This window comes from Crotalus tigris, unplaced genomic scaffold (assembly GCF_016545835.1).
Source record: "Crotalus tigris isolate CLP2741 ecotype Arizona unplaced genomic scaffold, ASM1654583v1 scf7180000018485.2372832, whole genome shotgun sequence".
In the NCBI taxonomy this organism is placed as follows: domain Eukaryota; kingdom Metazoa; phylum Chordata; class Lepidosauria; order Squamata; family Viperidae; genus Crotalus; species Crotalus tigris.
The window spans coordinates 1,294,762-1,313,286 of NW_024097033.1; the positions used below are offsets into that span (position 1 = coordinate 1,294,762).

Genomic DNA, 18,525 nt, shown 5'->3' on the forward strand with positions numbered 1-18,525 from the left:
GCAATAAATTCTTTCTTCCCCCTCTATGAGATGTTGAGCTTTTTAATGAGTTCTTTAACTATATTATAAGTTGGGGTCCTGGTAATGATAAAATTGGACAAAGTAATATGTTGGGCATCTGTATTTTGGAGCATCCACAGAAGTATGGAAGGACCACTGCTTTTCATCCACCACTGTTCTTTTGTGATTTGATCTTTCTTGGTGAGGTTGTTGAGAGTTTTTTTTTTTTTTAAATTGAGTTGCCCAGTTTCTGTATTGAGTTGGTATTTACTAGGATGTAAGTTTCTTTGCCCCTCACTAGTTCTTTGGCTTGCTGTATGCATTGCACTTTGTCCATGATAACAATGGTTTAGCCTTTGTCTGTTAAAAGGGTGGTGATGGTTTGGTCCTTCTTTGAAGTTTTGAGGGAAGTTCTGTGTTTTGTTTTGAAGTGGCTCTTTTTCTATATTCTTTTGAGTTGCAACATAATTGTCCACCTTATGTTTTTATGGGTCTCCACGGTAAGTCCTGTAGTTTTGAATGCTGCTTCCAAGGCTGCCGAATATTGTCTGACATCCTCTGTTTTGTAGACAAAACCTTTCTGGAAGATATTATGTTTTGTGGTGGATAATGGGCTGCTAGTATTTATTTAGTCTAAGATGAGCATCCATTATCATTAGTGGTACCTTTCTTCAGCTGCTTTGCTGAGCTATTTTCCACACAGCTGCAGAGTTGTAACTGACATTGGTGTGCAAACGTAATAACAGTAATTACTATGAATGTAAACAATTTAATTTAGAGATATGCACAAATAATGTGCACATACACTGTATGCAATCACATCGCACTCATTTGAAGCCATCCAGTGTGGAGCTTCCCGGATTGGTCATGTTCAGCAAGCATGTAAGGGATAATTTTGATAAAGCAAAGATTACATCTTCTGTAAAACTAAAAAAAAATGCCTGGATAATTAATGAACAGCATAGACACAAAGCTGCAGTGAAGTTGGATTCCTCTTACATTAATAAATTAATAAAGAGGTTAGATGCCATCTTGTAAACCATGTTTGGGTATGAGCTGATTTGCCTTCTCAGGAGAGAGAGGCTTCCTCTCACATAAAAACATGCTTTGATTCATCCTATACATACTAATTGGTGTTCTTGTGCTTTCCCTTTAAACCAGCGGTTCTCAACCGATGGGTCGCGACCCCATTTGGGGTTGATCGACCATTTTTGGGGGGTCACCAAAGAAGGCGATCCACCATTTTCTCCCCTCAGGGGGCGCCGCCGCGCATGCGCGCCGTGCATGCACAGCCCCGCCCCCATGCGCACGACACTGCGCATGCGCAGAACGTTTGTGTGACGGGGGTCGCCGTCACACAAACGTTGAGAACCACTGCTTTAAACCTCTTCTTATTAAATCTACTACTCAGATCTCAGTGGCTTGTTGCTTGTTTAAGTCCCAATTGCTATTAACTTGTAAGGGCTTCTGATAGCAGCAGACTTTAAATATGTTGGGGTGATTCTTCACCAACTGGCAGGTATAAAACATCTGTGGCTTATGTAAAACACTGTGGTCACTTGACATTTCTTTTTCATCCCATCTGTAAGTCAGCTTCTTGTGGCTAAACCCCTGGCTCATATTTTAATGATATCATGCAATTCAAAAACTTGATGAGCTGTGCTAGGATTTATCTGTCATAAATAGTTTATCTTGACAATCTGATGTCAATTCTTGAAATATTGGTCTGCTGAACTTTATAATCTCAATCTAGATCTTGGGATCTAGGTTCACCAATAGGCTTGGGCTCCTCTTTTCTTCTTTATTTCATGTAATTTGGGGAAGTCTCTACATGTGGAGTTCAGCCTTGAATAGGATATTGAAAGGAGAGCATTTCAGAGTCAAGTACCACTGCAAAAAAAGCTTCATTTCTTCTTTGTAATATATCACTGTTAAAAAGAAAGAAAATTGTTCAAGAAATAAATTTACTGTTAATAGCTTTAGCCGAATTAGTCAGGATTCTAGCAGCTAAGTACGGCTGTACATGAAGCTTAGGGGATCATCTTTTTGCATTTCACTAAAATTATTATAGTGATTCAACCTGAAAGCGATTACAGCACAATTCACTATGTTTAAGTTTTTCCTATCCAGTATTGGTAGTAGCTGATAAATCAACCTTAGCTGATGCACAATACTTTGAGCCTCCAAAGCTACCTGAACTTGAAATGTCAACACTGGAGTAAGGAAAATAAATGCATACAATATTTATTTAGGAAACAGAAAGCAAATGTTTACTTTCAAGATGAGGGATAATTGGAATAGAAATTGTGATAATTGTGAAAAAGTTCTTAGAATTCTGCCAGATTAGGAAACAGAATATTGACTCAATGATGTGACTGTAAAACAAGCACACACATTTTGGCTGTATTCATAGAAATAAAATGATTGGATTTTGGCAAATAATAATTCTGCATCACTGCGTTGGTCATACTCCATTTCAAGTATGATGTCCAGTTCTGGGCATTGCACTTGAAAAAAAATCAGTCAAACTGGAAAAGGTTTTGAGCTGGACAATGAGGACAATCTGAGGACTAGAGAATAAATCCTGAAGAGAGATTGAAAAAAATGGTGAAAGCTTAGTTTTGGAAAGATAAGTCTGAAAGGTATATAATATTTGTCTTCCAATACTTTAAGAAAGTTGCATAGTTCTATTCTTCTGGAGCATGCAAATGTATTACATTCCTGTGAATCTAGGTGGCTCTGAAGCCAATCAAAGATTTAAGTTAAGAAACAGATCCCTCCTAATGGTCTAACACTAAATGTAGAAGAAAATTCAGTGGAACTGTTTAGGCAGAGGCTAGGCAGTCATGCAGTTTAAGGGATATTCTCCCTGGATTCTGCACTGAGCAAAAGGTTGAATTCACTGCTGTCAATTCTCTGTATGAACTCTGTTGAAATAATGCCCAGCTGCAAACTTGCTCTGTCAGGGAAGATGCAGCCTGGCTGCTCAAACAGTTTCTGAAAGAAAAAAATATCTACTCAGACTAGTACAGCCTTATCAAGTTTAAATTTCAGTTTAATGATTTCATTCATCTGATTGCACAGTCTTTACACTAGTTCACCATCCTCATCTAATTTGTCTGATAGATCGAATGTTACAGCAGACTGATGACACTTCAGCCAGTCTAAAACCTTTGGCTGGTCTCATCCAAGAGCTTCATATAGGTTTTTAAGAATGTGGGACTTAGGATAGAATGTCACAGGAACCCACAAAAAGGTTCTATAGAATCTGTTTAAAATGGTCATTAATTCTGTCTTTTTGAAACTTTCTCTTAAAGATCAGAGTGAAATAATTGTGTCCTGCTTTCACACATAGCTCACTGATGATGCTACCAATACACTGTAACCAGAGTCATCAAAGATGGTGATAGGTCTTGGAGAATCTTCAAAACTGCAATTTCCTTACTTATTTAATAGAGATCTTCTATCAGAGAAAACCAGCTATTTTTGGTACCAAGCCTAGATAAAAAATTAGGAGTCCATGTAATTTGCTTCATTAAAAAAGAACCGAGAAGAAGGAACTTGAGATTGAATAATAGTTATAGTCTAGAATTTCTTAAGGTGTAATGGTTAAGATGCTGGCCTAAAAACTAGGAGATTATGAGTTCTAGTCCTACCTTAAGCATGAAAGCCAGCCAAATTCACTCTCTCGCAGCCCATCCTTTCTCACCTCCCAGAGTTGCGGGGAAAATAGGAGGAAGGAGTATTATGTATGTTAACTGCACTGAGTTACTTATAAAAGTAATAAAGACTGGATTTAAAAATAAATTAATAAAATGACAGTTTTAAAACATCTGGACCATTCCGCATTACAAAACAGCATTTATAGGTCCATTCAGTCAGTCTGATTTGGTGAAAGTTACTGGAATTAGTTTGGATAAAAACTGGTTTAATCTTATTTAATCCAAATGTCTTATTTACATCCCCTGGCCTCCTCAACTGAAACTAATATGACATGTTCTTAAGAATAGCATCAAAAAATTTCTTTAAAAACTCACTACAAAACGTGCAAATAAGGCAGAATTAAGCACTATGGAAACCAAATCTATTCATTTACTGCACACAAATTATGTAATTGAAGGCAAGTGCATTGTGCATTTCTAGGTAGCTTCCCTATCTAAGGACCTGATGATTACCCAGGCTTGCTTAGTCTCAGAAAAGGGATCGCATTCTCTGCCCTTAGGCTGATCTAACACCATTATTTTCAAGATAAGTAACTACCTGTTGTTAACACTTCTTCCAGTGGAACAGTACTTTAGAAATGTTTTGTATGTCTCAGTTCTCACTTTACATCTTTAAGGCTTATTAAAATTACCAAAATGTTATCAGGAGAAAAAGTTAGAATATGTAATTTTCTAATTTTTTTTTTAAAAAGAATGAACTCTTCTTATGATACATTTCTTTCAGGAAGGAAAGTGGCATTTAAATAATTTATTGCTCTTAAAAAGATGTGTGTGGGAGGATGATTTTGTCATATATCAGGCTGTGCTTGCATATTCTTTGCCAAGAGCTATTTCTGACAATATTATTTTCTTATGTATGGCTGTGAAGGTTTCAGAAACAAATCTGAAAGGAGCAGCTTAGAGATTCTCACTGCCTCTTGTCTCCTCCTTGAGCTTTGCCACCAGGACTGGAGCTTAGCACCTCTTTGCCCATCGTTTCCACCTCCACCATCCATATTTCCTCACCCTAAAGAGGATAAAGTTCTCAGTAAAATGCCACCACCAGCTTTCTATGGTTTTTTTTTTTTTTTTTTTGTCTCCTATCTGGCACTTTTAAAGGGAGAGGATTTTGCACTCAGGACAGCAGCCAAGTTTTTGTAGAAGGTTTTCCTTTTAAACATTTGTGATGAAAAAATGGCCACTGTTAATGCTTTGATAGTGACACAATTATGCTCAGTTAAAAAGAGTTAAACAATATCTGTCCCTTCATGATTAAAACCGATTTTTAAATTATTATATCTAGGCCTTGTCCTAATTATGTATTTACTGGGGGAGGAGGGAGAAGTAAACTTCTGAAGTGGTAGAAGAGTCAAAGTTGTGTTTATGATCTTATTGTGGACAGTTAGTAACTTCATGCTATTTGTGGATGCTGGGGACATGCTGCATTTTCCTATAACCCAATTATATGGAAAGGAGTTTTGTTCTTTTATACTACACAGCAATGAGCAGAAAGCAGTTGGTTTCTAGACACCCATCTATCTCATCTTAATTCTGAAGAGAATCCAAGTTTCAAAAAATCTGGGTTGCTAAAGGTTCATTTCCTTTATAAGAAATGTATACCCACCCCCTAAAATGAGATTGATAGACTCTGATTTCAAGATAACCTGAATTTTACTCAAGGAGGCGTTGCACTAAAACTCATAAATATTCAGAGAACTGGAAGGAAGCCAGTTGCTGCACAGTAATACTCTCTTTCCTTAGTGTTAATGTTGCTGTAGAAAAGTAATGCTTCTCAGAGTACTGAAATGCCAGACAGCTATTTGCTACAGCTGCTCCCTTTCATTATGTTGTAGCAGGACAAGTTGTAGAACCCAAACAGGATTAGAATGCTTTAATCAGCACAAAATAAAACAGCACAAACTAACAAGCAGACTTCCAGGTTCACCAGAATTCTCCCCCCCCCCCCAAGTTAAATTCCCTCTCTCATTTCCAGTAGCTTGTTAGGAGGGAGAGATGAGCTAGAGGAAATGCTATGAAGCCTTAATGAGGTATACCTGCGTATAAAAAGAGCTCATGTTGCTTGTGTATTGAAAGAGTCTTCACAGAGATCAGTTTCTAGGATGAAGTGGAACTTGTAAGTGGCCCTGTAAAATAAAAATGTGATAGTTCCTATACTGTTGAACATTGGGAATTCTAAGTAATTGAAACAGATACCACTTTCTCAACTTTAATGGTGTTAGATGCCTTCCACAGCCTTCTAGATTATGCAGGAAGGGCTGTCTTTTGCTGGCTGAGGTTGTAGAGAATTAAACATCACAGGATCTCTAGGTCCAAATAATGCAGGTCAGTGTAAGCAACAACTTGAACAGGAGCAACTTCAGCTGGGATGCGCATATCCGAATTGGGTGGCTTTATTAATGAAACCAGGATGCTCACATTTTTACCATCCAATTTCAAATAGTCACCTCATTTCTAAAAGACATTGACTTATTCACAGTGGCTATTCTAGTCTCACAATCTTTTCCTAGAGATATAGAATCCCCAGCTGTCTTTTCATGTATGTTTTTCTTATTTGTGAAAAAGCAATCTGCAAATCAGATTTTAAGATCCAAACTATCTGAAGATTATTTTTTATTAGATTTTATCCCAGCTTTATGAGTAATTCAAGGCAGTAAACATACTTAATACTCCTTCCTCCTCCCATTTGCTCCACAACAACAACCCTGTGAAGTGAGTTCGGCTGAGAGACAGTGACTGACCCAAAATCACCCAACTGGCTTTCATGATTAAGTTCAGGATTAGAATTCTAGTCTCCTGGTTTCTTACCCAGCACTGCTAGACCAAAGTGGTTTTCAGTGTGCTTAAATAGCCCCTGAATTGAATCGCATAGCCTCCAGAGGTTGAAAATAAGGTGTGGATGATTCCAGTTTTAGTTACAACTTTTTTAGTACTGAGTGATTAAAAAAATGTATTGATTTTCTATTCTTGAGCCTTTGTATGTTTAACCCTTTCTTTCCAATTGCCTTTTGCTGCTACACTTGCCTTCCAAATGTGCTGGTTCATAGCTTTAAGATAGACGTAAAAAAGCTTAATGGGTAAAGTTTCAGATGAAAAACAGCCAAGAAGGACATTACATAATTCCTCACTTCAAGAGGTACTTTACATCAGGAAGTAGCCATTGTTTACCCCATACTTCAACATCTGACACATTTATTGTTTGCTATGCAGAAGTAGCTGATACTAATTTTAGATCAGTGAGAATTTGTGGTGTCATTTTTTTTCAATGAAAGGCTGTTTCCTGATTTGCTTGCTTTATTTCTTCAAATTAGTTCAACATCTCCATAGAAAACATTTATGTGAACTGCATCCTTAGCCAGGCATAAATCTATTTTCTGGATTCATAAAATGCAGTAGTGTATTTCTCCATTGCAAACCAGTCCTTTGAAGATGTGATATGCTCCACAGGAATCAATCTAAAGAAGTAAATTCCATTTAAACTGTTTGTTCCTTTTTACCCAGTTCATTTCTGAGTTAGAGCTGATGGCCCTCTTTGAATCTCTTGGAATGTTCAGGACCCAGACTTCTTTGGTGGTCTCCTCTCACAGCTGGCTGGGCAGGCACTGAACATTGGAGTACAGTCAATACCGGAAAACCCCAACAGCAGAATTGAGGCAGAGGACAAAGAGGGAAAGTTGCTTAATGGTTACAGTATTTTGTCCTATTGGATATCCAACATAGAAAAGCTTACTGGGCTATTTTAGCAACAACAGGAGGGTTTTTTTTTTTAAAAAAAAAATTTCCCTGGACTTTTCACATTCTTTATCTTTCAAGCAAGTGTATTTTAGTTTCGGTTTATAATAGTAAATTTTTAATTCTGTTTTAAGCCACACGTAAGCTACTGAATGCCACTTCTTTTTTTATTTTACTAGAGCCAATTCTAATAAGTAAAATGAATAACTAGCCCTAAAAACACATATAAGGTGAATGGGATCAGAATGAAACTGTAAACCCTCCCCCATGTGCACATGTTCTTCCACACATATTTTTTCAGACTTTAGCTGGACATTCCGATATTTGAACCCTCCACCTTCCATCCCAAAACTAGTCCAACTAAGAAAAAGTGTTTATTATTTTACTATTTCTGAAAATTGCACCTTGGTTTTCTTATTTTTTTCAGATTCACAGTAAAGATGGAACTTGACATATATATTTATTCTTCTTCTCCCAGAAACCTGCCTTGGTTTATTACAGTTGAATGAACCCGCAATCCTTTTTAAAATTCTGAAATTTATTCTGTACATTCTCCAGAATGAATCTTAACAGAAAATGAATATACACTGAGACTGTTTATTTTTACTCTATTTATTAAAAATAGATTCTTGATTTCGCAGATGCTGGGAGCTTAATGCTGGAAATATAAAATGGATATATCAAACTCCAATTTTAGTAGCTATTGGGGTAAGATTACTTGTGTCTCTGTGTGTATGTGTGTATTAAACATTGAACATTGTTGTATATATTAGGATCTGCAAAATGCTGGATGGTAACAAAGAGATATAGAAAATGCAGATCAGTTATGATAACCCTAATATTTATCTTTAGACAATTGCAAAAGAATGTTATGTATAAAATGAGATTAGCATTTCTACCCTCTTCTAATGACTATGAGAGACCAACAAGGTTTTGACACTATCCCACATCATCTCCATTAGCAGGCAGACAATAATTCTGTGTGGGAACATCTGACTTCCCTTAAAGATAGTTTTCTATGTTCTTACTGTTAAAGAAAGTCTGAAAGCTGAAGTTCTTTCTCTTTTTCCAGTCTTTCAAGGGAAAGGAGAAGAGAGTGGCTTAAAACTGTAGCTTTATTACAATCAGATCTATTCTGCAGCTACAGTTTTGCTGTTTTCTTTTTTAATCCAGGAGCTTGCTCTCATTTGATATTTCCTTTTCCATACTCCTGGACAGTTTTGTCCCTGTGCAAGAAAGCATTCTGGCTGGCAAAGAGTTGAGCAATCACTTTAATTGATGCTTTCTTTTTTGTTGTACTTTATAGAACAGGAGATGACATTTTATGTCACAATCAGGAATGAGATGCTGTGACTGCTTTTGATATGTGAGAACAAAACACTCCTTCTCTGGCACACATGCCAAGTTATAGCACTGCTTTTTATTCTTTTGAGCTGTTTGAATTATTTCAGCAGTGAACTGCACATCCTTTTAAAGCTGCCACTTTAAATTGCCTGTTGAAAGATAAAATTACATCTCCTCTTTTTAAAAAAGTAAAAGATGCAGTTAACTTATGTTGTATTTCTTAAAGTCTTATTCTGTACTTTAAGGTGCAAGGTGCATTGCTTTGTCGGGCATGCACACTGCTGGTGCATCTCTTGGGATGAATCCTGCTTCACCATCACCCCTCTAGGACAACTCGCTGTGGCCAACTTGCGACAGCCAACTTGCCCTGGCTGATTCACCCTGGCCATTTCATCCCGAGACAACTCAGCCTGGGATAACTCGAGAGAGGGGCAAGTGAATTGCAGCAGGCTTTGTCTTGCTTTATGTTTAAGCCTTCTCAAGTTAGAAGTCCTCAAGGCTGGGATGAGCTGCAATTCTACTTGTCCCTCTCTTGAGTCATTCCATGTTGAATTTTGCTGCAGCAAGTTGTCCCGTGGCCATGGTGAGTTGTCCCATTCCAACCCCTGTGTGCCAGCTCCTGGTCTGGCTCACTTAAGACAGCAGGGTAACTCAACACCGTTGGCATTGCTTTTGTTGCAATTAGTTGCAAATGGAATTGTAAATATACTGGTTTTTCTACCCAGCTCCAATACTGTGGTGCATCATTTATTTTTTCATAATGGAAAAGACTGTTCTAGCTTTGCTTCCTTACAGTTCTCAGTGTGAAGTTCAGAAAAGTGGCATTTTGGCAATTATGAGACCATTTATTATATAATATAGAAATCAGAGATTTAATAAAGGAATTAGTCTAGGAAGCAGTTAAATAAATGTGGCTGTCACTATCTTGGCCACTTTTATTCAAAACTTTGCAGAGTCATGTATTTTTCAACTACAATAGCTTCTCAGAAGCTGTGCAACAGCCAAGATCAAAATTGGAGAGCTTCTTAGATAGGTGGGATACTAATATTGGAAGTGGCTAGATACAGATTCTGGACTTTTTATACTAGTTCAGTTTTGCCGCCTGGTCATCTTGACAATATTATGTTCCAGATATAAGAAAGTATTGAAATACGTCCTCAAAACATTCCAAAACATACCTCTAAAAGATGATGGAATAAAACAATTCTGTTTTACAGCTGAACTTTGTTCTCTTCCTGAATACTGTGCGGGTGCTGGCCACAAAAATTTGGGAAACAAATGCTGTTGGCTACGATGTCAGAAAGCAATATAGGTATGGTGTATTTTTAGAAGCAGTCTCTACTAGAACTGACTTGGTCAGACAGAATGTTTTTTTTTTTAATTGTAATGAAGAAGTCTTCTATTTGGAAATATATTGGTTATCTTTTGCCTGGAGAAAAGCCAAGTTAGACTCCTGAAGGACTGGTTGTATAAAAAAAAGGCAAAGACAATTTCTCTACTTTCTCAAATGGCTGGACTATATATAATGAGCTCAAAGGATAGGAGGATTAATTTCAGTTAAACTATGTATGTATGTATGTATGTGTATGTATATGTATATGTATAGTTTATATATATATATATATATAGGTCTTTGGTTATTCGGGTTTTCTCCCGCGTAAAATTGAAAGCAACGTTTTGACGAAGTCCAATTTGTCATCTTCAGGCTGGTGTTTTCGGCTTCTTGCTTCTAGGCGCAATGTGTGATCATAGCTGTTTCTTCCTTTTAACTGCTAGTGGGGGTATGAATGATGACGAATGGGACTTTGTCGAAATGTCGCCAAGACATTACTGGTAGGTTTTGTATACCAAGCTCTGCATGAAATTAAACTGAAAAGAAAGTGCAGATATTTTGTGAAAAAGCGGAATCATTTTTGATTCTTGGCATTGGCTGCAGAATTTGATTTAAATCTAGACATTTCAGTGTTTGACAGACTCCTTTCCGATTCTGGTCTTTCTAAAAATGATTACAGAAGCAGCAGAGTAACACAGTGAAACATATATTCTATAATCAAATTATCTTTCATTTCTTCATCTTCAGGGGTATTTTCACACCAAAATGCAATTATTTCTTAGTAATTCTGCCAATGCATATTGAGTCATAAAAGCTTTTCTTGAATATTGGAAACTATTTAGAAAGAGAAGAAAAAGAACACACGTTAACAGTGTGTTCAGTGAAGCAGTCGACGTGATGTGCCGGTGCCTGGAAGATGTGAGGGTCTGGATGGGGGTGAACAGGCTTAGACTCAATCCTGACAAGACCGAGTGGCTCTGGGTCTTGCCTCCCAAAGGCCAACTGGATTGTCCATCATTAGTACTGGGGGGGGGGGCAAATTTACCTCCCTCAGTGCAGGCACGCAACTTGGGTGTCGTCCTGGACTCACAGCTAAATTTGGAACAACATCTATCGGCTGTAGCCAGGGGGACCTTTGCACAGGTTCGCCTAGTGCACCAGTTGCGGCCTTATTTGGACCGGGAGGCTTTACTCACAGTCACTCATGCCCTTGTCACCTCAAGACTGGATTACTGTAACGCGCTCTACATGGGGCTACCCTTGAAGGGCGTTCGGAGGCTGCAGTTGGTTCAGAACGCAGCCGCGAGAGCGATTGTGGGGGCGCGCCAAGGTACGCCCACGTGTTACCTATCCTCCGCGAGCTGCACTGGCTTCCTGTGGGTCTCCGGACGCAATTCAAGGTGTTGGTTATCACCTTTAAAGCCCTTCATGGCATAGGGCCAGGTTACTTACAGGACCGCATTCTGCCGCACAGTTCCCAGAGACCGGTGAGGTCCCATAGCTTGGGCCTCCTTCAGGTCCCGTCAGCCAGACAATGTCGGCTGGCGGGCCCTCGGGGAAGGGCGTTTTCTGTGGTGGCTCCGACCTGGTGGAATCAACTTCCCCCCGAGGTTCGAACTACTCCCACCCTGCCGGCCTTTAAGAAAGCTGTTAAAACTCTCCTGTTCCGGCAGGCCTGGGGCTGATGTCCCCGGGGGGGGGCGGGATATGATCGGACTCGCGGTATGACTGTATTATTTTATTGTTTTATGATTGTTTTAACTCTGTACGCCGCCCTGAGTCCTTTGGGATTGGGCGGCATATAAATAAAATTAAATACAAATACAAATACAAGAGAAAGCCAATACTGTCTTCATAGAATTACTAATCTATGACTTAGAAGAACCTAACTTATGTTGGGGTGGTGCTGAATTGATTAATGTCAGGAATATATTGAGGCCAACTGATGTCCTAAGCAGAACCCTTCCATTGCTTCACTGATGAGACATTATGAGTTTGGTGATTTTCTTGCAGACATTTCATTAGCAAACTAAATAATATCATCAGTGCACTGGTGATGTTACCTAGTTCAGCAGTAAAACATCTGCAAGGAAACCATCAAGTTCAGAGAGCACCAAGGTCCCCATAATTTAATCCTGAGTTATAAATATTTTCTTCTATGGGAGACTTTTGACTCAGTAAGTGCTGAATAAAACTTGAATGTGGCAGGGAAAGAGTTAAGAGCATGATAGCTAGGGGAATAAAACTCTGTGATGCCCACTTCCCTTCCTTCTCTAAGCATGTATTTATTTTGCATAATAGTTAATCCAGGACTAATGAAACCACAATTGCAATTTCTGGGAACAGAAGCAGGCTTCTAGGGAATAAACCTTTTTTTTCATCTAGCTTGCCAGGATTTTAGACAATGACCTTTACTAGTCTCCTCTGAAAAATATAGTAATTGAACCTTCTGCATGCAAAGAACCACTTGATTTCTGAATGATGGCCCTTCCTCACCATAATTGCCCAGACAGTCTGTATATTCCTTCTTCTTGTTGGCTTATCTAGTAAGTAATCACATTCAAGCCAGTTTTACATGAAAATTCATGAATGTGTTAGATTTCTGGCAGTTAATGGACTGGCAGTTCTATTATCTGGATTTTCCAGTTGTATTTGATGAATAAAAAGGGATTGCTACTCAAAAGAGATGATGAAGAAATCTAAAATTTATTGTTACAATACCCTGGCATACTGTGTCTCTTTTGTCCAGCTTGAAAGCAGCTAGCAAGAATTTTAAATATGTAACTTCACAGATACAGAAACACATATAGATGAGATGCAGACAAATTGTAAATTTATTTCATAATAAGGTTTCCAAATATTTGAAGTCCTCTCATGTAACTATTAAGATCTATTTGTCAAATCACAATTCACAATCAGGTTGAAAACAGTAGACCAAGACATTCCTCCCACACACACTCCCTGCACACAAATAGAAATAAAAAGATCAAATTAATATTCACCCAGGATAAACTGCTGATATGCTATACTTTTATACAATGTGTTTTTGTAGTTCACCAATCTTTGTAAACTGAGGCTCCCAATTAAAACTAGAAGCATTTGGGTGTGTTGTTACTATTTTTTTTTTTTTTTAGTCTTGCTATTGAGTTAATTAAAGTCAGACATTGCAGGGGTGGATGGATAAATATGCTTTACCAAGTTCCATGCTGCAAGCCAATTACCCTTAGAGAAAAAAATGTAAAGCAATGATATAAGCCATATTTAACTATGTTTATCTGATAATCAAAATCAAAGCTAAAGCAAAATAAGCAGCAACGTTCTGAATAGTAAATTGCTACTCTTGTTTCAATTTTGCAACAAAAGTTTATGTACTGTACAGGAAAAGATAGTCATGAGATTAAAGCAATAGGAAGAATGACAAGCATCATAACAAACAACTCCAGAAATATTCTCTCCAGCATCAAAATGAAGAATAGGAAATCTTTGGTCTGTGGTTTAACCAGGCCAACCTATACAGATTTCTAGGCCTTGAGTGAGATCATCAAATATTCCAGCTAGAGCAGGGGTCCCCAGCCCTTGGGCCATGGTCCACTACCAGGCCTTGAGCCTTTGAGAACTGAGCTGCGGAAGTGGGAGGTGCAGGCACTCGCACACTCCATTTGTGTGAGTGGCAGGTGCACCTGCCCGGTACTCTTGCAAATAAGTTGCACATGTGTACCCGCTTGCCCACAATGTATGAGAAACCATCCCCCTCTCTCTCCCCTCCCCTCCCCCACTGGTCTGCAAAGCCAAAAAAAAAGTTGGGGACCTCTGAGATAGAGTTTCCACATGAGTGACTATGGTTTGTCCAAACTTATACATTCCCCTTTGGCAAATACCCTGGACAGCTAAGAAGCTTGGAATGTATAAGATTGCAATTTATATCGTGTTCATCTTATGCAGCATGTGGCAGTCTCATAATTATAATTTCTGTTAACTTTCTTCCAGAAAACTAGCAAAATCCACTTTAATTCTGATCCTGGTCTTTGGTGTGCATTACATTGTCTTCGTGTGCCTACCTCACACGTTCACTGGGTTAGGCTGGGAGATCCGGATGCACTGTGAACTCTTCTTCAATTCATTCCAGGTCTGGTGCCATAGTACTACTTTATCATTTATGAACCACTCAGATTTTCAGATACAAAACCAGGGCCACATTGCCGTATTGCTTGCTGCAGGGCAAGAGATGCCTAATGAATAGGAATTGCATAATTGAAAAGCAAATAATACTTATATTGTAATCATGCAATTTAGTCTGCACATATAAGACTAGGAACAGAGATGATTCCAAGGACTTCTTATTCCTCTTTTCTGTTGAAGATGCTGCATAAAAGAAGCCCCAGCTTTCCCATAATTCTCCAGATGTACGGTAGCTAGCTTTTGATCTTTTAGTTTGATCATAGGAGTTAGTATGTATTTGTAGCAAAATTGATTGCAGGTCTCAATCCCATGTCATAAGAAATCTGTTTGCTTCTAAAGCTCCACAATATCCTTCTGTTGTTTTCTTAAAGGATTGGCACAAGAAAGCCCTGAAAAAATATTTATTGGTGGAGTTTTTTTTGTAAAACCCTTTTCTATGTATGTGACGATCCAAGATTCTTTGGCAGTATTTGCACTTAAAACCTTTTGCATTAAAGATGTGAAGTAAGCTCTGAGCCTACTTTATGAAACAATACAGTCCTTGGAGCAAAGCAAATGAAATACAGCTTCAGCACGGTGATCATGCCATAACATTTAATACCTTCCAATCTCTGTTGCATCAATAAAAAATACAACAATCCTGTTCCATCAAATCTGCAAATTGAATTTATTTTGAAGTGAAATCTATTTTATAAAATTTCAGAATCTCTTCTGTTTCCTCTACACTTTTTTCATTGCATCACCTGATCATTGAAAAACTGTAAAATTATTTCTAGAATGAAAGAGTGGAATGAAAATAACACTTACAGATAAAGCTATATTCTTGCTGTGGTTTTAAACAAATCTAAGAATTCCTAGTAACACATAGCAAATATTGTACAAATTTTTTCTTAGAAGAATGAGATTATGTGCTTACATTATACTACAAAATTTATTGAGTTTGGTTTCCCCGGGGCATATATAGAGCCAAAACCAATCTTGGATCTCTCACAAACCCTTTTTATTAATGTTTGATTGTTATACATTCAAAAATAAAATAAAACCTACCCAGACAGGTTGATGGGAGTCTATTACCTACACAATGAAAATGTTAAATTTATATTATAAAGCCATTACTAAATTAATCTTAAAACTATCTTTAACACTAACAGCAGAACTAACCTTAAAACTCTATTGCTAATAGTAAACATGAATCCTAACGCCAATGTTATCAAACCCTTAATTTAGCATGGCTTTAAACCAAGGATGTCAAACTCGCGACATCACGTGACGTGTCATGACGTATCCTGACTTTTTTTCCCATTGCCGGCAATGGGGTGGGCACAGTTTTGGCGTGACGCATCTGGCCTGTGGGCCGGCAGTTTGACACTCCTGTTTTAAATCTTGACAAGCTGTAATACTAATTTAATTCTAATAACCCTAGATTTTGTTAGCATTAGTTTGGCTAACCTTAATCCCAATATTGCTCTAACTGTATACAACAAATCTAGCACTAAACCTAAACCAATCAAAACTATTTAATCCTATCTACCTAATCTTAACTCCAACCTGAGCCGAACCTAATCCTAATTCAACCCTGATGCTAACATTAATCATGAAAACTAATACCAAGCCTTAGCACTAAAACATAACCCTGCTGTCAATATTAACAATATTAACCATGAACTTTAACACTCACCCTAGTTATAACTTTCCTATAATTTATACAATAAACTTAATGCTTAATGATACTCATAATTCAGATTCTTTAGTCCTTATAACAATACTAACCTTAACTCCAACCCCAATCCTGTTACAATAAATCTGGCCCATGCTATAGGTATAGATTTGATTGTGAAATATATTCATTTAGTTTATGGTTCAAGATAATGATAATTATGTTCTTTTTTAAATTCTTATTCTCAATTCTTCCAGGGATTTTTTGTCTCTATCATCTATTGTTACTGTAATGGAGAGGTAAGTTTCTAGTGGGTAATGGTTATGCAGTTGGTGGTGGTAGTGGTGGTGGTGGTGGTGGTGTGTGTGTGTGTGCGTGTGTGTGTGTGTATTTTCATAATCGTGCAAAGGGATGCCATGGGTTGCCCCTCTGTCTCTCTCAGGCGGAGTTCTTATCCTCCCCTCCTCCAACTCCTCATGTTGCACTCTCCCAACAGTCTTTTCTCCTTCATGGAGAAAATTCATCTGTGCCTCTTTATTTCAAGGGGATGTGCATGGAAAACTACCTCTGCTTGTGGCTAGCTATCCTTTCTGTATCTAGCAGAGTGGCTGGGATGTATAGTAGATTAAATTTACTGTCAAAATGAGACTGCTGAACCCCCAAAATATGCATTGCTTATTTATGTTGATTAAGATCAAAGAGCTAATGATTGAAAGAAAAGGAAAAGGGAAATATCAAAGAACTTGCACAATTTAATTCATAATTTATTTTTCAGGTGCAAAGAAAGGGGGTGGGTTAGAACAAAATAGATTTAGTTACAGAATAAATTTGGAAGGGACCTTGAAGGTCTTCTAGTCCAATTCCCTGCTTAAGCAGGAAACTCTATACCACTTCAGATAAGTGGCTGTCCAGTCTCTTCTTAAAAGCCCCCCGTAATGAAGCACCCACAACTTCTGAAGGCAAAGGCTGTTCCATCAGTTGTTTTCACTGTTAGGAAGTTTCTCCTTAATTCTAGGTTGCTTCTCTCCTTGAGTAATTTCCATCCATTGTTTCTTGTCTTGACTTCTGGTGTTATGGAAAATAAGTTGATTCCCTCCTCTTTGTGACAGCCCCTCAAATACTGGAACACTGCTGTCATGTCTCCTCTATTTCTCCTTTTCTCTAGACTGGCCATATCCAATTGCTGCAACAGTTCTTCATATGTTTTAGTCTCCAGGCCCTTAATCATCTTAGTTGTTTTTCTCTGCACTTTTTCCAAAGTCTTAGTATATTTTTTGTAATGTGGATGCAGTATTCCAGGTGTGGTCTTACTAAGGTTTTATAAAGCAGTACTAATACTTCACATTATCTTGACTCTATCCCTGTATTTATGCAAACAAGGATTGCATTCGCTTTTTTGGCTGCTGCAGCACACTGCTGACTCATATTTAAGTGATTGTCCACCAGGACTCCAAGTTCCCTCTCACAGTTACTGTTTTTGAGCCAAGTCTCACCTAATCTGTATTTGTACCTTTGGTTTTTCCTGCCTAAGTCTAAAACCTTACCTTTCTCTACATTAAATTTCATTTTGTTGGATAGGGCCAGTGGTGGGATTCAGCCAGTTCGCACCACTTCGGCAGAACCGGTAGCTAATTTTTTGTTGCCCAGGCCCAGAATGGACTTCCAGAAGCGGGATCCACACAGAGAACTGGTTGTTCATATATTTGAATCCCATCACTGGATAGGGTCCATTGTTCTAGTAAGGAAACAACTTGGATCAACCTACAAAATGAAACTGGAAAAAAACAATGTTCAACATTTGCATGGATGCCTTTTTCTTTCTGATTCTCCACCTCTTATTCAAACTGAGATGGATTTCTCACCTGGTTGAAGGCAATTGGGGAACAAATACCATCTCCTCCAGAGAGGGCAGCAAAAGAACGAAGGCAAAACAAAGCTGGCCTCCTCCTCTTCTAAAGTTCACCTGAAATAAATCTCTTCTTCCCTAGCTGTAGAACAGTAAACAGAAGCAACTATATCATTTGTCATAGGTTTCAATAACTGTATTAAATCCAAATTTATTCATGCTTAGAGTAGATTTATTTAAATCAATGGGATTTGTTAGTTACAAAGTTACATAGCTCAAGCTATATTTGATTAATGTCAACTGGAACTTTCTCTGCATGAGAGGGAGATTATATGGGTTGCCCTGACTCTTAGCATTTATTTATGATTATATACCCAATGAAATGTTGCCATGGAAGGTGACAGCATGGTTTGTAAGTCAGGTATTATTGAATCCTGCTTTACAAAAAAAAATTAAGTAATAAAGGGTGAATGATGTCCATCTTAACTGAATGGTTAAGTGTAATAATAAGTATGCATCAGAATCTTGCTTATGATTCAGCTCTCACTTTTAATATACTTGGCTAATTATCTCTTCAGATTTATTTTTGGTATAGAAAGGAAGTTGAGAGGTCTGACTAATATATTATCAATCATAGTATCTGCATAGAATACAAAAACATATTATTTTGAAGACTTGTAATTTTTCAGTCATTAGAACCAGTATGCACATGTAA

General features: G+C 37.9%; 1 protein-coding gene across 4 annotated transcripts in view; it reads left to right on the forward strand.

The window, feature by feature from the left end:
- The window catches only part of PTH2R (parathyroid hormone 2 receptor), a 60,026-nt gene that overhangs the window by 36,429 nt on the left and 5,072 nt on the right, over positions 1–18,525 (forward strand). For 3 of the 4 annotated variants that reach the window (XM_039352907.1, XM_039352908.1, XM_039352909.1), the window contains 4 exons: positions 8,093–8,159; positions 10,013–10,107; positions 14,116–14,254; positions 16,222–16,263. In XM_039352907.1, coding sequence (XP_039208841.1) covers positions 8,093–8,159; positions 10,013–10,107; positions 14,116–14,254; positions 16,222–16,263 — 343 coding nt within the window. The remainder of the gene's footprint in view (positions 1–8,092; positions 8,160–10,012; positions 10,108–14,115; positions 14,255–16,221; positions 16,264–18,525) is intronic. The other variant, XM_039352910.1, reaches the window with a different exon arrangement.